Source organism: Aspergillus alliaceus (genome assembly GCF_009176365.1).
Source record: "Aspergillus alliaceus strain CBS 536.65 unplaced genomic scaffold BDW43scaffold_13, whole genome shotgun sequence".
Classification (NCBI taxonomy): domain Eukaryota; kingdom Fungi; phylum Ascomycota; class Eurotiomycetes; order Eurotiales; family Aspergillaceae; genus Aspergillus; species Aspergillus alliaceus.
Genome location: NW_022474696.1, coordinates 636,844 through 659,060, shown reverse-complemented (window position 1 = coordinate 659,060; position 22,217 = coordinate 636,844). Strand labels below are relative to the sequence as shown.

The 22,217-nt window shown below is 47.5% G+C and overlaps 7 protein-coding genes across 7 annotated transcripts; 3 read left to right on the top strand and 4 right to left on the bottom strand.

Moving 5' to 3' along the window:
• Window positions 1-4,687: 4,687 nt before the first annotated feature.
• On the top strand, window positions 4,688-6,622 carry rfeD (putative transcription factor RfeD; the record flags this gene model as incomplete). The annotated part of the gene is made up of 4 exons (XM_032046746.1): window positions 4,688-4,801; window positions 4,996-5,164; window positions 5,230-5,375; window positions 5,465-6,622. The coding sequence occupies 4 exons, from the start codon at window positions 4,688-4,690 to the stop codon at window positions 6,620-6,622; spliced, it is 1,587 nt and encodes a 528-aa protein (XP_031902117.1).
• Window positions 6,623-6,902: 280 nt separating this feature from the next.
• BDW43DRAFT_43700 (Lactonase, 7-bladed beta-propeller-domain-containing protein) lies at window positions 6,903-8,566 on the bottom strand. The gene is made up of 2 exons (XM_032050063.1): window positions 8,102-8,566; window positions 6,903-8,035 (listed from the first exon to the last, which is right to left on the bottom strand). Exons 1-2 carry the CDS (start codon window positions 8,470-8,472, stop codon window positions 7,183-7,185), a joined length of 1,224 nt encoding a protein of 407 aa, XP_031902116.1. The 5' UTR covers window positions 8,473-8,566; the 3' UTR covers window positions 6,903-7,182.
• A 1,453-nt stretch (window positions 8,567-10,019) lies between these two features.
• Window positions 10,020-10,832, top strand: BDW43DRAFT_43616 (uncharacterized protein). Its single transcript, XM_032050061.1, has 2 exons — window positions 10,020-10,132; window positions 10,183-10,832. The coding sequence occupies exons 1-2, from the start codon at window positions 10,106-10,108 to the stop codon at window positions 10,783-10,785; spliced, it is 630 nt and encodes a 209-aa protein (XP_031902115.1). The 5' UTR covers window positions 10,020-10,105; the 3' UTR covers window positions 10,786-10,832.
• BDW43DRAFT_43695 (flavin-dependent quinone reductase) lies at window positions 10,832-11,558 on the bottom strand. The gene has a single exon (XM_032050062.1). The coding sequence runs from the start codon at window positions 11,470-11,472 to the stop codon at window positions 10,879-10,881; it is 594 nt and encodes a 197-aa protein (XP_031902114.1). The 5' UTR covers window positions 11,473-11,558; the 3' UTR covers window positions 10,832-10,878.
• Window positions 11,559-14,863: 3,305 nt separating this feature from the next.
• On the bottom strand, window positions 14,864-16,926 carry BDW43DRAFT_318531 (cytochrome P450; the record flags this gene model as incomplete). Its single annotated transcript, XM_032048714.1, has 7 exons — window positions 14,864-15,140; window positions 15,196-15,359; window positions 15,428-15,547; window positions 15,624-15,908; window positions 15,986-16,217; window positions 16,277-16,589; window positions 16,671-16,926. The coding sequence occupies 7 exons, from the start codon at window positions 16,924-16,926 to the stop codon at window positions 14,984-14,986; spliced, it is 1,527 nt and encodes a 508-aa protein (XP_031902113.1). The 3' UTR covers window positions 14,864-14,983.
• Window positions 16,927-17,530: 604 nt separating this feature from the next.
• Window positions 17,531-19,794, bottom strand: BDW43DRAFT_309641 (uncharacterized protein; the record flags this gene model as incomplete). The annotated part of the gene is made up of 4 exons (XM_032046745.1): window positions 17,531-18,417; window positions 18,467-18,610; window positions 18,666-18,936; window positions 18,988-19,794. The coding sequence occupies 4 exons, from the start codon at window positions 19,792-19,794 to the stop codon at window positions 17,531-17,533; spliced, it is 2,109 nt and encodes a 702-aa protein (XP_031902112.1).
• Window positions 19,795-20,573: 779 nt separating this feature from the next.
• On the top strand, window positions 20,574-22,191 carry BDW43DRAFT_271448 (Gfo/Idh/MocA family protein). The gene is made up of 3 exons (XM_032041431.1): window positions 20,574-20,790; window positions 20,848-20,981; window positions 21,039-22,191. Exons 1-3 carry the CDS (start codon window positions 20,681-20,683, stop codon window positions 22,076-22,078), a joined length of 1,284 nt encoding a protein of 427 aa, XP_031902111.1. The 5' UTR covers window positions 20,574-20,680; the 3' UTR covers window positions 22,079-22,191.
• The last annotated feature ends 26 nt before the right edge of the window (window positions 22,192-22,217 follow it).

Sequence of the window (22,217 nt, the reverse complement as noted above, 5' to 3'; positions counted from 1 at the left end):
CGAATTCCACCACTGCCCGAATCTTTCCCAAGCCTTCATGTTATAGAAGGTAATGCCTAGGTTACACAGACTGGCAGAATACTGGAACCCGGAAAACCTAGAGCGAACATCCGGCCAGATAGTTACTTATCCGATTTGGCATTGTTTCTCGGTTAATTGGTCCGTACCCAAAAATGTGGCGGGGATTCTATATCAGAGGGAGGGGCATACTATAAATGGAGTATCCATAGTAAGTTCCACTCGTCACGCTTCTATACATAACAGCATTGGGAGGAGATGAGTCTTAGAGAATAGGGTATATTTCTGCAATTATGTATAGCTATTGTAGACGTACTAGGGACGTACTAGGCTTTCCAGTATGTTGGGTAGTTGGAACTCGGGAATGAATCGTTCCTCACTATGTATAGAATCAAAAATACTTCTTGCCCCTAGATACTGTTTTGTCATAATATGAATATCTATACGAGTTTTTATTTGCCGAAGTGAGCTCCCAAAGACCCCTTGTGTGAAGTCCCTGGAGTCTCTAGTCTCTATTCTGTGGTGGTACGTACTCAGTTCCCACTCCCAACCGGCTAATTGCCAAGCATAAGTAAAGCGATTACAATGGCTGCACAATTCAGTGGGGAATTGTCACCTAGGCCGCGTTTTACTTCTCTTTCGATTGGTTACCATATATCGCCCATGCCTCAACATCCGCCAATCATAATGCTTTTATTGAATGCAATGAGCCCGAAAGGGAAATTAACTGCAGTGGCCCATGACCCCTTTGCAAAACCCAAAAAGAAAGAAAGGAAAAACAGGAGCGTAATAAAAATATATTAGAAAGAAAAAGTGAGACGCAGGCAGCTCTGCGCCCCATGCAGGTGTCCTCACCCTGAGCTTAGGCTGGCCGTGCAGGTTGCATGATGAGACATTATTACTATTATCGCCCCTGATAGTCTATGAGAAGAACAATCAAGGGAATTCTGCAAGATGTTCATTTTATATTGGTTAAAAGCAAGGAATGATGAGGACTCTTTCTTTTTTCTTTCTCAGAGTTCAGCTTCTTAAAGAACAAAACCAAGGTTCGTTGTCTGTACATTGTATGCTGAACCGCTGGAAGTCGGGTCAAAAGTGGCCACTCGCTAATTATGGACGATGGAATCCACATGATAGATGGACTGATAGTTACTTTTGCGATTGTCAGAATTTCATTTGATGAGAAAAATTTTCAATCGCTGGAGTCGGTCAGCCATGTGGGTATAGTTTGAAACTTTACATTTTCCAGAACAATCACAATCCTTGTCACATATTTGACTGTTAAGGTACCGAGTTATATCTCTCCAGCCTCCCAGATATCGAGTAGTAGGTGCAAAATAGAATACAAAACCATCAGAGCAATTGATACCACTAGTACATCCCGAGGGATGTACCGTTGGTTCCCTTAAGTTTTGTGACAATGAGTGGTTCATTTTTTTATTTTTATTTATTCTCTAAAGGGGAAAAAAAAGACAAGGAAAAAATAAAACCAGGCTACAATATAAATGTCACGGTGATAAGCACCGCATGTCTCAGTACACTAAGAGGAAAACGAAGGGGTCATATTCACTCTTGAAGATCAAAACTCACGGAATAAACGGCGTCTTCTTCGCTTAAATAAATTGGGCACCAACCCCTCCATTCCGCGTGGTAGAATAGTGTGTGTTCCGGAGCACACTAAGTCGTTGAGGATATGGAGAACCTATCTACTGATTGATTAAGACTGGAGATGGGTTAATCAATATGCTCTGTCTTATTTTGTTTTAACTTATATCTTTTTTTTTTTTTTCCTTTTTATGCCACCATGGGTTTCGTATACGCCTTGTCCCCGGCTCGACAAGCCAAAAACCTTCGATCGCCACGTTCTCGAAGCATAGATGGAAGCAGAAGATAAAAATAACCCAGAAACTTTTACCCTTTTTTACATTTCCTCTTTTTTCTTTTTTTTCTCTTTTTTCTTTTTTTTTTGGAGGACTCTTGTTTCAACAAAATGGCCCCACTCGGACGCGGGAATAAGGAACTGGAGTGGCGGCGCAGTTAATTTGCTAAGCTGGAATGTCGCCACCGCGTTAAGCCAGATTGGGGGATAGTGGGAAAAGCTCTCGAGCTCTGAGCTCTGGAATGGGTTGCATGGGAAGCTGGGGAGAGCTGGAGGTGGGAGAGGAGGGGTAAGGTTGCACATGGTGGGATTTTAGCGTCTTCGTATCATGGCCTGCTAAACCCTTCTAAACCATTATCTCATCCGATCTACTCAATCCTATTAGATCAATTCGCCTGCCATTGGGAGGGTTATTGGATTCTTTTGGTCATAATCTTGAATTTTTCTCGAGGGATTAAAACTTGGCAAATCCCCCTTATGCTTACCTGCAGCTGTCGCAAACCTCTCAGAGAGGGGAAGCGGTCCCCACCGGCTTTCCCGAAATGCTGGTACATACATACTGTATACAGGATGTATGTAGGTACACACTTATTACTTAGTGTGGTACGGTATGGTCACAGTAGCTCCACCGTTTCCAGATTCCCACATGCAAATTTCTCATGTCCTAGCATTGGGGTTCAGACCGAACAGATTAATACCCTAGGTTAGATTGGATTGGTGATTAGTGGGGGAGGCAGCGGCCTTTGATACGAAACACTTCGGAGTGCAGGATATTGCCTGGTCCTAGTTAATATATAGAGTTGAACTTTTAAGGAAGGAATGATCATCATTTGCCTGAGAGCTCTTTTAGAAAACGAATTCTCGGTGAGTACGGAGTACGGAGTAGAAGGATAACCCCCCCCAAAAATTTCCTCTTACCGTACGGTTATGTTACCCGAGGTAAAATGAATTCACGTTCTGTACATACTGTACACATACATCCACTAAAGTTTCTTCTCCTGTGGGAGTGTCATTGATAAGAAGGTAATACTGTGGTCTCTCATGTATGCTAGGAGGGACTAAAGTAAAGAGGTTCGAGATCATATCATATTATACATGTCATACCATGAGCTCTACGCGAGGATATTTTTCATAGATATGTATGTCTATACCTTGAAGACGACGTTTTGAATAAGACATGAGCCATGTCTCCCGGGTGGTTCTGCCGGAGATCGCATTCATATTTCTTTTTTTTTTCAGCTTTCTTTACTTTTCTGTTTTCAACTAGTAGTAATGCTGGGTTTTCTCTATTGTTCAAGGCGGTCCATGTTGTACCACGCGACAAGTCTAAGGGATAAAATCATCATATCATATCTGTCAAGGGATATGCTTATTGCCAAGTGCTACGGTGGTAGCTGCCCTTCTTACTCAGATATGATATTACTATAACTTCCAACAACCCCCCATCAAAACATGGAAGTGTATCTAAAACAATGCACGATAGGTGATTGTGATCTGACTACAAATCCAATCCTATGAATTATAGTTACGGTAGTAACTTCTTGTTGCTCCCTGGTACGAGGTGGTATTCACCATGTCACAAACCTTGGCTGTGCATTCATTGCCTTGAACCTTTGGATGAGCTATTTTTTACTTCCCGGGAATATCTTTTCTTTCTTTCTTTCTTTTTTTCTTTCTTTCTTTTCTCCTTTCTCTTCATGCGCTTTCATGAACTCCTGCCCCACGGCATAGTTGATTCACTGTGAGAGATCATTCCTTTGTTCAATTTGGTTCAGATCTTTGTTTTCAGCCTATTTGCCCTCCTGCATAACCGGTTGTAATGCCACGCGGTCGGGGGTTCCCGGGGGCTGAATGCCCCCCATCCAGTCGGGGCTTAGTTTGCTGAGGTATCGAGTATTGATTAAATCTTACTGTAATACCTTTTAAGTAGAGAGCACTTGGCCTGAGGTACATCCTGACCTTACTGACTGTATTATAACGGTCTATTTGCCCATCCATACACACTATAAGGAGATACTCGATATTTTCTGTTTGTTTTCTATATCTTTCTACTGTTTCTCACTCTTTTTTTCTATTATTGATCTCTTTTTTTTGTCTTTTTCCTTTCTACTTTTCTGCTTTTCCGCTTTTCCTTGCTGATTTTTTTTTCCTTGCGTCCCGTTTTTTGTGATTTCCAAAATCTTTCGACTTGTTTGTCCTCCCATTTCTTGACTTTGGGTCTATAAATTACAAATACCACGCGGTACCGGCAATCACTAAAAGCTCCTCTTTAGCTTTTCCTGGAGGAGTTACCCACTAACAGTACACTAGTACTTACCTTAGCTTGCCTTTCCCCTCTCCCTTTAACTACTACGACACCTTTTAGCCCTTTAGTACTCTCGACTCCAGAGTACTACACTTACGTCCTTCGCAAAGCACTGGACCATTTCACCATTACTCATTTATCGGCTCCCCACAGCCCTATAGATCTTTCTGTATCTTTTCTCACTTTTCTTCCCTCTTGACTTTCAATTCTATTTCCACCTGGAATCACTATTTCCCCTAATCGCCAGAACCCCTCTACCCCTCCATAGATCGCATTCTTTGTTAAACCATCGCGGGTTAATATCCTTTTTTTTTTTTTTGGTTTTATTTCCTTTGATGGAGCATGTCCTTGCCGACTGGGCTCTGCTGCTTGATTTAAACCCTCTTTGATCGATTTATGGGATTATTTCCCTTCATACATTAGCACCAGAGTTGTTCGCCTCCCCGTCCACTCACCCCGCTGCCAAAGACGGATTCATGCAGACCATGCCGCCTCGAGCGTCTCTGACTAGTTCTTTCTCTGTCACCGACGCCAATAATGAGGTCGTCTGTCCCCTGAAGAACAATGACGGCTCCAATTGTCGGAAAAGGTGCCTGGGTGTGAGTATTCCCCTCCCCGTCTTTTGTGTGTCGGCCGATCGATCGGAAGCCCCACTCCCAACAACGCTCGCTATCGCAGCTGTACAATGGTGCGAAAAGGCTGGCCTTCCGGGATCAGCGGAGGCTATTAAATTCATCCGCTGGCTTTGAAAAACGCACATGTTCATATCTAACGTCGCTATGCATTCGTACAGGAGAAGCGCTATCGCTCCATGCAGGAGCATATTCGCCGGGCCCATCCGACTCACTACATCCCGAAGCTCCCGGCCACCGAAGAGAGCTTTATCTTGATGGTCACCACCCCTCCGGATCAACGGGCTCATATATCTCCCCCAAACCAGACTCAATCTCGACGACGCAATGGTCTGTTCTCCACCTATCGAGAAATGTAATCATCGGACCTGAAATGCTGACAAGGAGAGATGTAGCGGACCGAGATATATATGTTGCTGATGCCAGCTCACCGGCAACCCCACGGGGCATCGATGAAGCTCACCCGGCTGCTGCCACCGCTGCAGTCGCGTTAGCCCAATTGCACCATAATCGATTAGCCTCAGACTGGGATACGGATATGGTATGTGATACGATTTCGGTTTTAGTTGTGAAATCCAATTGTATTTTCCTAATTGCAAAGGAAGAAAACGCTCATGATTTTACTCGTAGGAATCGCATTCAGACAACGACATTGGAAGAGATCGCATGCGATCTTCGATCGAGCTGCCCTCCCTTCGTGATCACTTCAAACAAGAATCGCTGCCCCACTTTTCCGCACGCCCGCGAGAGCTTTTGCCGTCAATTCTCAACCATTCTCCCCCTGGTCGTTCATCAACGCTCCCTCCGATTCAGAGAAGGGACAAATTACCTCGGCCTCGCAAGGCGTCTATCTCCGCCGCGAGAAAGCCTAAGCATGAACGAGTTAAGTCGAAGGAATATGGCCGGCGTCCTAGCCTGGGCGATCGGAAAGCGCTATCCGCTGAGCCACAGACGGCAGCATGGGCTCAAGGCAAACGCTGGGAAGATCTGATCGAAGCAGCTACTTCGGCTACGGAGGCGGACGATGATCGAAACTCAGAGGTGAGTTCGCTATCAGATGCAGAGGAAAGACGGGGCCACCCGTTGTCTCTTCGGGAACAGCTTTTAACTGTTCCGCCTCAGGTCGGTCGGTCCCCGACCCTTGCACCTCTGATTTCGAACATCACTTCTGCCCCGTCTGCTCCGGGGAATCGGTCATCACTCCCTCCTGCTTTCCAATCGCTTGGCGGTTTACCACCACCCACGTCTCATCGTCCCTTTCCCCCACATGCTTTCGGCGCTTCGCCTTTGCACAAGTCCTTGACTCCCCCGCCGTATGAAACAGCACGCAACCGCGACAGTGACCTCGAGCCTTTTCCATCGATCGAGTCTTCGCTGGATTCGGCGTCTACGGCATCAGGAAAGAACTTCGCGTTCTCGAATCATCTGGGCCCAATGGGGAAGCCAGACTCCAGCCCGGGGTTGAACCTGTTTCCCCGTCAACACCATCGCTTTTCGAACCCGACACCAGCTTCATTTCGGCATAGGGAGATCCAGATTTACTGCGCGAGCTGCCATCGACCCTGGTCGCTAAACGAATGCTATGCCTGTACCGAGTGCATTTGTGGGGTATGCCGGGAGTGTATACCTATGTTCATCAGCAGCCCGCCTTCATCCTTCCGGAATGTCACATCGAGCCCGGGTAGTGCCATGTCACACGGGCCAACGAGCTATCCAGGTCCCCGAGGCTGTCCGCGGTGCCGCACTGCGAGGGGCAAATGGAAAGCATTCCAATTGGAATTTAAGTGAGCTACATTCTCAGCCTATCATTGGGCCGAGAGTTTCTGATGTTGATTTTCAATTTTAACGCTCTTTTCGGCCAAATTATGTTTTACGGATGTTACGATTAATGTTGAGGGTCACGGTTACTCAAAAGGATTACGCTTCAATGATGACATAGGCGGGTGACAATGTATTCGTCATGCGTCCACGTCGGTCCCACGACGAATGACCCTAGGGCTGGACTAACCGTACATGCCACGCACGATAGGATGATTGAAAAGCTGGGCTTTTGTCGTTTCCCCTGGTTTCTTGTTTAGTTCGAGATTTATTATGTGTGGTTGTGTTTATACCATCGCTGGGCGGTCTATATACACTACGGTGGCATTTTGGTGTTCTGTTACACTTTGTATTTGAATGACTCGCAAGATCCGCATCTGAAATGATATTTTTTAAGACATATATCCATCAAAAGATGTTCAAGTTGACAGGCACGTTGTCTACCCTGAAGTACAAATGGCAAAGGTCTTATGAATATACACATATGCAACTAACTCTATGTATCCCCCTCCCCAAGAGGTGAGCAAACCCTACTCGTACCACACAATGCTGCTCAGACCGCCGTACACATCTGGTGCTGGTGCCTCTCCAACGGGAAGAGAGGCGACTTCCTTCCGCAACTTGCCCGTTCGAGGATCCCTCTGGATGATCACCACGGTCGATGAATCCTGATTACCCACAGCGACCAAATCGCCCTTCTTATTGATGGCGAAGCTGCGCGGCGTCTTCCCACCCGACGAGAAGAGGTCACCGTCCTTCACCTTCTCCTGAGCCGGCTTCAATGTCACTAGCGAATCCTTGCCGTCAAATTTACCATCCTTTCGGACGGCGACATGAAGGGTGGGTCCAGCTGCATGGATTTCTGAGAGTGACGTTTTATCGTTGGGAAGCTTTGCTGCGGGCCAAGGGATGAAGCAGTTCACCTCCTTGAATTTGGGGCATTGGCCGTTCGCATACGTCACATCGAATGAACACACATGGTTGCCATACTCTTCTACAGTATACAGCGTGGTCTTTCCTGTCTGGCGCTTCGTCTGCCACTCCCGATGCATGTTCCTCCGCTGGTATGTGTGGTTTCCGCTCGAGGTCACGAACACACCGTTTCGCGGCCCGCTTCCCGTCTCATAGTAGATTTGCGAATCGTCGGGGCATGCTGTCAACTTGCCGGAGTCCTGATCGATCTTGAAGACGTGGACCTTGTCCAATCCCAGATCGGGGGATAGGAGGAAGGCTCCGGTGGGGTCGAGGAATACTTGGTGCGGCTTGGAGTTGGGCTGTTTGTCGGTGGGGTTTTCGGGTTTGGGGAACTCCAATACATCGAAGGGCTTCACGTTCTGGTCGTCCTTGAAGGGGATGTTCCAGAGGGAGATGGAGGAGTTGCCGCTATATTCGGCGGTGAGTATCGAGTCAGGTATCATTGGAAAGGGGAGAGAGGGGTGAGTGACATACTAGTGCGCTATCGCGAGATACTGCTTGTCCTTTCCATACATGACGCTATCGACCCCTCCAGGGGGAGTCTTTACCTTCACGACCTCCTTATACTTCCCATCTTGCTCGACTTGCAAGGCCGTCAAAGCACCGGGGGTTCCTTCACCAGAGCACCACAGGAGGCCCCGCGCGGTGTCCGCGGTCAGCGAGCTAGCTGAGCCTACACCACCGCATGCTGTCTGGTTATAGGTTTTCGAGAGCGAGTATTTACCGCCGTCCTCCTTCAGCTCGAGGGAGTAAACATTGCCATTGTAGTGGGTCGCGAAGAGTCGCGCGGCAGTTGATAGAGAGGGCAGCGCAAGAGAAAGCGCTAAAACAGGTTGGATAAACATGTGTTCGAAATAGAATTGAATCAAACCAGTCCCAGACCGGCTTCCGTAGAGTCAAATTGAAAAGCTGTTTAAGAGAATGTGATCGTCGCTCGCGACTTTAAATACAGAAAAGAAAATGCGTTGGAGAAGTGGGCTGACTTCGCATGGGAATGAAGGCGCAATAAATACTACCTTTCTCAGCCTTGCGGATGCCACAGCCTTCAAGATCCGCCATGATGTGCTTTGATTTGTTCACCGTCGCACAGGCACAAGTGGAGGCGGAGCTTTGTCTGGTATGGATCTTCATAGTGGGCTTGAAACCTGAAACAGTCAAAGGGTCTTGGGTGACATGGTTCTTTGAGCTTTCAGAGTGCCCCGTTGCCTTTAATTTCGTTCTTCACAGCATCTGGCGTTTGATTGGGATCGTCTAAATTGATTGAAAGGGGAACACTGGGGGGGGGGCGGGATTTCCCAGAATCAATCCACGAAATGGGTTGGTAGAGATCGACTGGATGGTCCACTTTTAGCCGCCGTGAAGTTGAAGGGTCTGTTTTCTCTTTTGGCCTGAGGCATGGGGGTCACCTTCCAGTGTACAGGTAACACACCTCAGCCCTGAAGTCGTGTTGGCAACACTCAGACTGCAGGACAGATCTTCCTCCACAATTCTAAATTAAAGACACTGGAGACATGATGATTTGGCGCCCCGTCTAAATACCGTGTCTTGGGCTGGTCTTAGTCAGCATGAAGGATTCTCAGCCCTGTAAACTGATTGATTGGGATTAATTAAACCATCAGGCAAGCCCTCATCCTTCCATTCCAAGCCATGGTGGGAGTTCCCCACAGCACTGGCTGCGAGACCTGCCGCCGCCGCAAGAAGAAAGTAAGCCACACAAAGTATCAGGAGGTCCCAAGAGACAAGGAGAATTAACCTTCAACAACTAGTGCGACAACAGGGCACCAGCATGCACGGCCTGTGTCACCTCTGGGCGTCTGTGCCCAGGGTATGAAAAAAGGTATAAGTTCGTCAATGAAAATGCAACCCTTCAAGCTCACTACCGGAAGAAGAAGTATCTCCTGGAGGAGATTGGTGTCAGTGTCGGCGAGAATGCGGTTTCATACACTTCGCCCGGTCCCCATGCGATTGGATTCCGTGGATGGATCCCCTGGCCCTTGATTTCGGCCCAGGAACATGACGGTACTAATCTGGTTTACATCCTGGATGACCCTGGCAGTCAGGGGGTGTTCCCTTTGACGTCGCATGGGAATTTCTACCGCTACATCCCAAGTCGATTGGGGGGTAACATCGCGTTGGATTCTGCGGTTTCGTGTCTTTGTACGGTGTATACCGATCTCTCGGCTGGGTGGGGGGGAATCTCTGAGCGTGCTTGGCGCACATACGCCCGGAGCCTTGGGGCACTTCGTCTGTGTCTAGGTGACCCTGAGCGTTGCTTTCAGTCGGAGACGATTTGCGCTTCGATTGTGTTGCAGTTGTGCGAGGTGGGTTCATTGTAATTTGATTCTGTGCTGGGCTAATTCTTGACTACAGCTTTTGACGAACGCAGATAATGGTCGGTGGAATCAGTTGTCGCATGGGACTAAGGCCCTTATTCAACGCTGTGATGTAGCGCGGTTTCGGCAGCCTTTTGAGAGGGCGATGCTTGAATCACAGCGAGCATTTTTCGTGAGCTCGGGTCCTGCTATCTTTCGGATTAGTATGTTAATGGGTAGTAGATTATTCAAGATTTGAACCAGCGACGACCATGCTTTCTCGCAGACTCTCCTTGGCGGGAGTTCCTACAGCAAACAAAAGAAACGGCATCGGGATCTTCAAGTCGAGCTTTTGCTCTGCGATCCAAGCTGTGCGACTGGTTGGTGGATATTCCTGTGCTTCTTCGGGAAATGTCAGGGGTCCTGCAAAGTGGAGACCATGAGATGCAACTAGCGAGCCTTGTGCAACGATCTACTGTCATACATGATCAGATAGAGGGCTGGTATCTAAAGGAGGTGGTACCAATTACTGTATTTGGTCATCGGCAAGGAGACTTCAATGCACCGTTTTACACCCCTGTCGGGTACTCCCAGCTGCTTCTGGCCGTACTGGACTGTGTGGTCAACTCTACGCTCAGTGTACTGGAAGATGCAATTTCTACCTGTACGCCTCCGCCATTACAGCTAGGATGCAATCGCTCGAAGGTTTATTATGCAAGTATGATAGCAGGGCGACAGCAGACCGCGATGAACGCTCTAGAATACGTCCGGGGATACTCCGCGGTGGCTGCCAAACCTCTAGAGTTCGGACTAAAACAGCTACGGTCGCTGAAAACAGACCAGTGATCGCTTATTGAGTTGAAAGGCCAAAGAGAAATGCTATACTAATATTCATGAGGGATATACATATTCGGCTCCGTCATCCGATCGGCAACAAATTCATGCTTGATTCAGCAACGCAACCATCTCATCAAACACCTCCACCACCTCTCTCCTCTCTTTCTCCCAAAAAGACAGATCCATTTCCCGCCCCTCCGCAGCTCTCATCAGAGTCTCCTTGCTAGGGAAGGTCAAGCCCACCGTTCGCTCGACCGGTCTCATCCGGACACCATGCAACACCTGCTTCAACTGCTCCGCCGCCTTCCCGCCACCGTGCCCGCCATAACTCACAATCATAGCGGGTTTCCCTTTCCATTCGTTATACAGATAGTCAATTGCATTTTTGATGCTGGCCGGATATCCCCAGTTGTACTGCGGCGTCACGAACACAAAAGCCGAATACGACGTGATCTCTTCCGACCATCTCCGCGTATGCGGGTGGGCATATTGGTCTGAAGAATGGATCTGCGACGGGATACCCGGCTCGTCATACATGGGGAGATTCCATTGTTGGAGATCGATGAGTGAGAGAGCGATGGCATTCATCCGAACAGTGTCGGTGCCTTGTAGATCGTTCAGAATGGAAGCGCCGATCTGAAGGCCAGCGCGAGGAGTGCGCTGGCTGCAGATGATGAGACCGATTTTAGGGGCCATTCTTCTGGAGTATGGAATGGTTTGTAGGTAATGAAAGCTGTGGACTCTTGGAAGTAGTATAATTTGAAAGAATGGTATGTGAAGAATTTTTGTTAACAATCCACCAGGATGTTGTCGGTTTATATAGTGTAGGAACTGATGACCCACTCAATGTAGGGGTTGATATTGCGCGCCAATAGGGATTCATCGGTCATCTTCCGCTGCCGATATCTACCTATTGCAGTGAACCAAGGAGTAGGAGTATCACACGGCCATTATTGTTGTCTAACCAGAGCATATATTTTGTTATCTCTCCTCAGAAAGATGCTTGTCCCCGTGATGGCCATAAGCCCTATCGCGTATGTCCTATGTCGTACTACTTACTACATTATGGTTGTGAGAAATATAGGTTATGCTGATAATTATCGATACATTATGCACCATATGGTCAAGACACCCTCTTATAATCAGTTTTTAACTACTCATCTTGACCACCAGAACATTATCTAACATTGATAACCCACTAACACGCTATACTGCCGAACAGCATTGTCTCAATATCAACCATGTCGTACAACCAATAGATCTTTGTCTTTGTCTACCCACCTATTTCCGTAGACAAAAAAAAAAATTAAAAAAAATTAAAGACCAGCCCTACATCCCCAATGTACTTATTTCTATATATGACCCATGAATAATAACCCTAAAGTACAAAGCCTCGAGCCGTGACTGTCATTGAGCCGCGTTCAGCCGTAACAGGATATATCTAGATAAATGGCACTAATAGACGTCCCCCAGTTTGGAAGAAACTTATTGTATATCGTTTTTTCCTTACTGTATGTACTGAAATATGTATTATGGTTCAACACTAAAATCAGAATTCTTGGTTACCATTCTTTTTAAGGCATACAACACAGCCGTCGATACGGACCTCGTCATCATTGCAAGATTCTGTGAGTGTTCGTACTTTCTAACACAGGTTTTTCTTATGGATATGTGGTAGATATTTTTGAAGACTGCTCTTACTTACTTTTGGGTATGTGTGTAAGAACGTCAGGATTGATAATCACCAGGGTGTTCCTGATGTTGCAGATGTTCCGGCAATGTCGTACAGGGGGCCAAAAAAGAGAGAGGCTGTTTGAGCGACGATGATTCACCGCTGCTTTCTCAAAGGACCATGTACTAGGCTGGGTCGATATTCAAGGTTAAATGGGCCTTTGTACTTTGAGGGGGGTATTGCGTCGGAGTTGTAGAAGTTAGTATTAGGGCTGTTGTTTATTGAAGCTGATTGGCGAAATATCTTGCGTATCTTGTCGAGGGAAGGCATGTTGAAGAGGAAGGACGTTTTGTTCACATCTCGATGGTACGAAGTACTAAATAGAGGCATTCAAGAAGGAGGGAGACAAATGGAGGAGCCAAAGATGAAGGGGATAAGGAGGGCTGGTGGAACGAATATAGGTCAAACTGCCTTCTCCCTGGGCTTATCGAGTACTCTCTCTTGGTCGCTACTGGAAATGACTCGAGTGTCTTTAGTCACAGAAACAGACGACTAACAGGTTTATTGTTTACCCATATTATGAGTTCAATAATCTAGACCAAGATGGTGAGACTCTAGAGGTAGGCCGTGCTCAACACACGGTTTTCGGGCTCATTTCTCTATTCCCCTTTGTTGGTCTATCATACATCCGCAGTCTATACCCTCGAGAGGATATCCCGTGAGTCTGCGCTGCTTTTCTAGAACCTTATTTGTTCTTTGTACAGTACGCCTTTCTCGATTTTTGAAGGCGGCAAACCGAATATTGCTCTGTCGGTTATATACTCATTAGCACAGCCTCGTATATATCCGTTAAGCATTGATTATTAACTTTGTCACAATATTGAGATTAGTATGGCTCTCACGATGCAATCTCAGTAGGCCTCTTACCGGACGTTCCTGTGAACATTGAGCCACCACGCCCATCTTGGTATTGGAATATTTTGAAAGCCCCTGCTTTTAGCTCCTACATACGTGTCGTGGCTTGGCTTCATTTGAGATATAGCATGTCCTTATATAGTTAGTGATTATTTCGTGATCTCTTAGATGTGACCCACACGGAAAGGACTGTTCCCTGGAATACCGCGCGCTCTCGCTGAGGCGGCATTGGTGATGGCTTAGGCAAGATTTGTCGTAGGTTTCCTCCTCCCGCCTGTTGCTGCTGTACCTGCTACTGTTGAGGCAGACTTGCCTGTCCCTGTCCTCCTACTGCCGGCTGCTGCTGAACAGAATTCGGCATTGGCACGGACACCTCAGTGCCTGGCTGCTCGGGCGGCTGGCGCTGGAAATTTGACATGGGGAGCCTATGGTCTGGCCCGCTAGGCTCCACCTTTGGCTCGAGCAATGGCCATGATCCATCTTTTGGACGAGGATCTACAGGGTCTGCAGCCACATTGTTGACGGGAATCAACAGGAGATGAATAACTGTAAGAAGAAGAAGAAGGTTCGCCATACTGAATAATTGCACTATGTACAGCACAAGGTAACTGAGAAGAGTCAACAATGAGTCAATAAGCCACGTATGATGGGCTGCAGAGCCCCTATATATCACTCAGACTGTAGTAAAGTTTCATCTATTATAGGTTTGAACATAATACTCCGTACTATACACTCCATTAGGGTTAATCGGGCACAGAACAAAGCCTTAAGTAGTCAGTAGTGTTATACATAGATTAAGACTTTTCCGGATAGAAAATTATCTTATTCTTATTGTGAGTTGGTTAATCTTGTTTGTCACACTTTGAAGGGTCATCGTTAGATAATGAGAAGCTGTGATTCGGTAGGTTATGTTCGGAATCGTCCTATAAAGTCTTTGGTATCGCAGCCACTTAGGACCAATCTTAAGCTTTGCCAATGTCCCAGTTAAGGCCTATCTAGCCGAAGAACGACTTCTAAACCGAGTCTCCGGTTTTCACGCCCGAGACCGGACAAAGCAGGGGTCCGAAGTACATAGCATCCTATAGCACAACCCCGTCCCCCCCGCAGAACCCCCCGACCATGCCAAAACATGTACTACGTACAATAAGCGAGCGAAACCCAATTACGTAGGTTACAAATTTACCTGATCTAACTAGGCAGATGGGTCGAGGCCCTAATGTTGATGCTGGTGTCGTATTGCGGAGCCGATGGAGCCGGTTGTCGATCATCTTCCGTAAAGCAAGTCCTAATCCATGTAATATCCGTATATGCGCGAGCCCCTTGCAACTCCGATTGAAGTCGGCTTAAATGCACAAGGCAACAGCGTATGCTGCCCAAATTTGCTGATTAAAATTAGGCAATTGGTACTAAGGGGGAGCTGATACTGGCACAGACTCTGTGGCAAAGAAACAGAGTCTGGGGCTCTATAATATTGGTTGGTAAAGATGTAATACAGTATCTATTTCAATGCGGACGGACTGTATAGAACAGAAGCTGGACCTTTCTCAAACTATTTAATCCCTAGTCTAGGCAGGCTAAAGCTCCAGCGCGCCATCGTTGCACGGAACAATTACTCGAACCCTAATCCATCGCTTCAAACTTGACGGGCAATCCGGGCTTCGCATATCCCATTGTAAATAAGTCCTTCTGTTCCGGCCGCTTGAAGTCAGCCGGGAAGCTGAGCTTGTAGTTCTTGAATATATACGCCATGATGATGGTGACTTCGGCGGAAGCGACACTAGGGGTATTATCAGCATTGAGGAGGAGCTGGCAAGTGTAGAGGTAGCACTCACTTCTGGCCAATGCACATCCGGGCACCCTTGGAGAAAGTGCATAGGTATTGGTCCAGATTCTTGGATTCGGGCTGCAACCAGCGCTCGGGGTTGAAGCTTCGGGCATCGGGGCCCCAGAGCTCTTCGCTGGAGTGCATCGTGTAGGCGGAAATTGAGACAATAGTCTGGAGCATTTAGTTTACCTCTTCCTTCCGGGAATAGTTTGTTGATGATAGATTGAATGGGTACATACTCCGGGGGGGATGACCTTTCCATCAATGGTCAACGGATGAGCCAAGTCATTGGGGACGACGCGCGGTAAGCGGCCAGCGACGGGCATTCCGATCCTCAGCGATTCCTTGACGCAAGCGGTCTAATATGGTAATTAGCATCTAACACTGTTTTTGGGTAAAAGGGTTTGCTGCAGCAGTGACTTAATGGAAACATACCAGATACTCAATCTTTTCTAGTTCTATGAGTGGAAGAATGCCCTGTTCGTCAGGCTGCACGGCTTGTAATTCACGCACGAGTTTGCTTTGTACCTTCTTGTCAGCGAGGATATGTTGCAGAGCTGCCGTCAGCGTAGACGCGGTGGTGTCCGACCCAGCTATTAATATATCTATTGACTCGGTGACCTTCTGAGGGTATGACACTGACGTCAGATGGTCCAAGACAACTGGATGAGACGTGGTATTCCCATGTTTCTCATAGTGGTTCAAACAGCCTTCAGCAAACTGGAGATTCGTTGCAAATATAGGTCAGTGAAGCCAAACATAACGCAAGACCCGCAGGGGGAGGAACCACGACTTACACTAATAATCTCAAAAAACGAGGCAAGCTTTTTATCCACCGCCTTGATGACTGTCTTTGGGAGCCATGCTCCAACACGTCGTGCCATTGGCCACTCCTTGGTTTTCCACACGTCGCTAGCTACTGAGTCAAATGCCCTCAGGTACCATGATCCAAAAGAATATTCCTCTTCCTCAAGCATATTTGCAGAGAGCGCAAAGGCAAATTCCATAATGACCTCTGTGGTGAGGCACCTTCATGCTGTTAGCCTCGAGCTTAGGGCCCTTGCCAAGTTTGGAACCGAGAAGATTACCGAAAGGCATCATAAACATTGATTAAGTGGGTCTCTTTCAACCTGTCGATCTTTTTCATCATGACATTCGCCTTTTTGTGGAAAATCCCTTCAAGCTTGAGCAAACCTGCGCGAGAAAACAGCGGGTTTAACATTTTGCGTCTCTGCTTGTGCAGTGTGGGATCGGTTTCAGCGAACAGCGAGTGTTCGATATTGAACGAGTCGTAGAAAGGGGCGTGTTTGGGGAAGGGGCTGGATTGACTGTATATGTTTTTATATTGGTGAACGTCCGAAAGGTGAAGTTCGTTAGGGGCGATGCGAAGGGCCTTCGTCTCTAAGGATTCCATGTAAATATGTTGTCAGCAGGCTGTACAATTATTTTACGTTAGATGTCTCCTTCTGGGGAAGGATGTACGGTATCTAGCGTGCAGCCTTTCGAATTCATGCTCCGGAAAGCCTGCCTGGGAGGTCTTATAGAGCCAGTAGGTAGATGAAGCCGCTTCAGGTGGACCTGAAAATTGGGACAGCGGGTGAAAATGGCGACGATAAACGCTGCGAGCGATATGAAAAGTCCCAAGTCCAATGACGAGGGCTATCAGAATACCAGCTCCCTGAACATCCAGGGAAGACAAGTCCACATTGTCTGTAACACTGTAGTTGAGGTTTGGCATGGTGATATCCATGTAGTCCTTCAATAGTCTGGTCTGGGGATGAGATGGACGAATGATATAGGGTACCTCTCAGATGCAGGACCATGTTGAGCTACTTATATCTCGTCCCCCCTGACACACACCAGAGTGCTTCTCCACTGATGCTCGATGACCGAGCTGAATGTGCATTGAAGCCTGAGTCTCGACCAACAGGCCTACTCCAAGATTTGTCTAAGGCCTTCGGTCTTCTATAGTATGTTCATTAGGTGGACTATGACTGGCTGTATCTCCACCGGGTAGTGGGGCCTTTTCTCGGCTCCGCAGATGGAATGGAGTGGGTGACTCAGTAGATGGTACTGTACATATATAGCAAACTTCTATAAGGATCCGACTGCAGATCTCCGAGGCCAAGCGAATATAAGCTAAGTATCAACCTAACCCCGCTGTCTCGTGTATGAAGAAAGATATTACTAGATCCCAGTAGGTCAATTGTATTGTTGTTCTATAGCTACCTTTTGGCTCAAAATGTCCAGATGCTTGTGCTATACTAAGTGTATCTATACTTGGATCCCTTGCATTTTTTTTTTTTTTTTTTTGGAAAATATTACTTCAGTCCAATATGAAACTATGGCGAGTCCCACGAATATGGGATATCTGTCAAAGGGTTTACCTCACCGGCAAGCTGGTCAAGGCACGAGCTGATTCCATTTCGGAAATGTGGCCACGCGTCATGCGAGCCAAGCATACGCTGACATTCCTTTATGAGGCGTGTGGAAACCCCCGGTTCCAGCAGGAGCCCTACGCCAGTGAGGTACGGTCTGCAGTGAGGATCTCCAACAATCCACTGTTTCACAAGCGCTTCATCGGGGTCCCGATCGATTCTAACCAGCCTACATGGCGAAGGCTGATTTTGGAGAGAAGCCTGATTAGGAGTGCTAGTCTGGAGGCGCACATAGACCCGTAAATATAAAAACGCCATCAAAAAGCTCAAGTAATGGTAGCAGGCAGGTGACGAGACACCACGAATCTCCCTAATCAACGCACCGGCGTGTACCACGCATGTACGTGCCCGTTCCTGGTCACTTTTCATCAATAGAGATAAGCGGTTTCCGGCAGCGGTACTCTCCGCTCTGGTAACAAGCCACCCTGTGTAAGCATATATATTACGCAGGGAAGTGTATCTCAGAATAGAAGTTAAATGATAGTAGATGATCAGGTTATGGGAGGAAACCGAGTTTGAGGATACTAAGTTGATGTTGGGCACCAAAAGCTTGTATCTAGAATCGAGCGTCCGATATGTGCTGGATTTTGTCTGTGAGTTGAGCGAAGCAGAAGAGTAACCCCTGGAATCCAAATAGCGAGAAGAAAATTGGGACGCATTGACAAATTGCTTTTCTCCGACAAAGAGACCGAGTAGTAATGTTAATTTACTGAACTCTGATAACTTCTCCAGTGAAAACTCGGTGCGGCAGCTAGACGACAAAAGTTCTTGTAGGCTATGTACCGGGTTGTCTAGTAGGCATTAGTACTTAGAGTAGTGGGGAAGATGGCCCCTACTTACCATGGACATATTTAAGATGCAGCTCCCAGTCATGAGCATCCCGAATGCTCCAAAGCTCGTCTGAATAAGGGAGCCTTTGCTGAAAATCATCCATCGAACAATTCGACTGCGAATCAAGATAAAGAACGCAGAACGAATCAAATACTCGCTATATCTTAGCTCCCCTGCCATTTCAAATGATAGCAAGATATGAACGTACTGAAGAATGAATATGCTAGGCGGCTGCGTGCTTCTGCCTGAAGCCATGCATGCCATCGGCTCTGAACATTGACAACCTTGGTCAGATCGAGCAATGCCAAATCTCTCTCATTAGGAGATTTCAAAAAAGGGCGAATCAATACTGCCAGCCAGGTCCTCAGAAACTGTAAGTTGAGGATATTGCCCCTGTAACCGTTGAATAGAAGGCTGAAATTTAGCAGAAGAGTACACTGCGCCAGAGTCATTACATTGTATTGCAGCGCTTTGACGGCCTGGGTCGGTCAGTGTTGCCAAATTGTGCCTCATTCACAGGATTAACATACGTCAAGGGGGATAGCTTCGCGCAAGAGTCCAGAAAGAACAATGGCATATTGCTCCCGCATAACCATTCTAGTGTATTGGCTTCCAATTGCCGCCACAGCAAGCACTAGAACCCATGACCCGTCGTTCTCAAAAAGATTAGGATGAAGAAATGGCATTTGGGGATGGAAATGCTCAAAATAAAGCTGGACAAAACAGTTGAGACGGTCAATATCCGGGAAAGCCAACCTCTTGAAACAGGCGCCTGTCTGGGTCTCATAGAAGCTATGGATTTTCTCATACGTCTCCACAGGTACGGCGCTAACATGGAAGAGGTTTTCTGCGATTACGATATCATCTTCGCCATAAGAAGCCAAAGAGAGTGTCGAAGACATTGGGCTAGACACTGCAGGATTACTTTGCTCATGCCTCTCATGTGAAGATGATTGATCAGATTCATGAAAGGCTACTGTAGCCGTAGGTAATGGCTTTCGAGGATCTCTGCCAGCAGCTGACCTTGCCATCGGGGACTGAGAATCGGGGGAAGGCTCAGGCGGAACTGTGAACTGCTGACAAATTGAGTCCAAACTATTGAGTCCAGTTCCCTTATTCAGTACATCGTTGAGAGGGTCAGAAGGGCCCCAGGCGAGCAGATTAGCCAGATCCATCGTATAGCTAGGAAGATCAAAGGCGCCTAGAAAAGACGCTGACTCTGGTAAGGCGTCGACAGTTTGAGAGTCAATGCTTGCACGGTTGAGGAGCTGCCTATCTGTTGTTGGGAGCGTAGAGTCTCTGATGTCTCTGTCAAGTCTCATTTCTGTATGACCCATGTCGTCATGCCATGATTCCTGGACTGTGGACAAGTCCTTTGCCTCTATAGCATGCCCATCACGGGTGTCATCGTTATTATGTACGTGGTTGTCAAATATGCAATTGCGGTTCTTGTTAACGCAGCGGATGCAAGGCAGATTCCCACTACATCGTTGTTTCTCCCGGGCGCAACTGCGACATGCATGATTGCTTCGAGGCCTTTTGGCCCTGGGTGTGGGAAGAGGGCGATCACACAGATCACCGTGCGTGTTGATATGTCGTTGAAGAGTATCCCTACGTGCCGATGAGATAAGAACACACTAATATCCTTGGCTCCATATACCAAGATCTCCATACCTTCGAGAGAATGATTTGGAACATAAAGTACATGAGAAAGGCCGGACCCCTAAATGACGCCGAACATGGCGATCCAGATGTTCCTGACGACGGAAGGTTTCACGACAAAACTCGCAAGGGTAAGTTGGAGAGACTTGTGTAGAGACCATTATTGAATTGGGATACTGACCAGTCACGTTTGGTCAGGAACCAACACTGAGAGCATCATGTTCAATGTCCTTTTTTCCCTAGGGCATATACCTATTGTTGAGCCCATATTATCGGAAGCGTGACTGGTAAGCTACTTCCGCTTACTCAGCCAGTCACGTAGGCACAGACTCTGCCAAGACATGCTAGTATATATCCAGCTTAGCTCCGGATGGGTTCAATTAACTCGCGGGGTTCTCCGGAATCAGATTAAATCCACACCTGAAGCGCTAAAGAACAGATTTATAAAGCAAAACGATCAAAAAAGGCAGCTTGTGAGGGAGCAATTAACGTAACTTAACCAAATATTTACATCTCGCAATTGGCGGTACATATTAATTCCTTACATTTGCCACAGCGATCATGGTGTTTAGTGCACTACAACGCATCTACTCCGGCTTTATAAGCCCCCCACCTGCCACAAAGAAGGAGGGCGCGATTCGATTCGGACTTCTTGGCGCATCAAACATCGCGTAAGTCGATCTCACTCCGGTGCTTCAGATTCAAATATTAATTCTGAGATTCTAAAGCCCCATTGCGCTGATCAACCCCGCAAAGGCCCACCCGGATGTCATCATAGCCGCCGTGGCAGCCAGAGACCGCAATCGTGCCGAGACATATGCCAAGAAGTATGACATTCCTATTGTACATGCTTCCTATGAGGGTGAGTATATTCTTATTCTGGTATATTCTATAGTGACATCCCGCTTACAATCGGTAGACCTTCTCAACGACCCGTCTGTCGACGCGGTCTACATCTCTCTCCCCAATTGTCTCCACTACGAATGGGCCGTGCGTGCTATCCGCGCGGGCAAACACGTCCTCCTGGAAAAACCGTCCTGCGCCAATAGCGAGGAGGCACGTGCACTCTTCAATCATCCCTTACTGCAACAGCCCGGTGCTCCAATCGTACTGGAGGCATTTCACTACAGGTTTCATCCAGCATGGCAGACATTTCTTTCCTTCATCCACCAGGGTCCTGAGGCAGGACCCGTAAGACACGCCCTGGCTCAACAGTATGCACCTAACGGGATGCTCCCTGCGGATGATATTCGGTGGCGGTATGACCTGGCCGGCGGTGCTATGATGGACTTTGGTACCTATCCAATGCATTGTCTACGCCAGATTTGGCGAGAGGAACCGACGGAGGTGGTGGAGGCAGAGTACAGGCCCGTACCTGTAGGGTCTGACCATGGGGAGGAAACGCAGGTCGACCAGGCGATGACAGCGACATATCGAACGGCAACTGGTGCGACGGGGAAGCTGATTGCTGATCTTGCTGCGTCGGGAGGCTGGCCGCTACTGCCAACTTCGTGGTCAAGTAAGTTGCCAGGCTTTGGGTGGCCGAAATGTGAGGTTGAGTTGGGTGAGAAGGAGGTCGAAATTGTTCAGGGTGAGAGCCGCTTTGTCAAGCGGAAGGTGACGATCTGGAATCATCTTGTTCCGAGTTTGTATCATCGGATTGATGTGGAAGATACCAACACGACCCATCGAGATGGGCAGATCGTGAGGACCTGGAAGGAGACTAAGCATGTCAAGGCTTATACCTGGCCTTCAGAGGACGAACAGTTTGGCGTTGCGAAAGAGTGGTGGCCTACATATCTCTACCAGCTCCACGAATTTGTGAGCAGGGTGAAGGGTGGCCAAAGCTCTGGGGCTTGGGTTGATGGAGATGACAGCATCAAACAGATGGAAGCTGTGGACCGGACATATGAGAAAGCTGGGCTGAGAATACGGCCAACAAGTAGCTTTGAACTGTGAGCTGTAGCTATATTGTTGAATTTACTTGTCCTTACTTGTCCTTTATTATTATATTAATCGGATTAATCTTAGCATACCTGTGAACCAGTATGGGAAGTTGCATTACCTAGTCATTAGTGCTATAGTTAAACATGAGCAT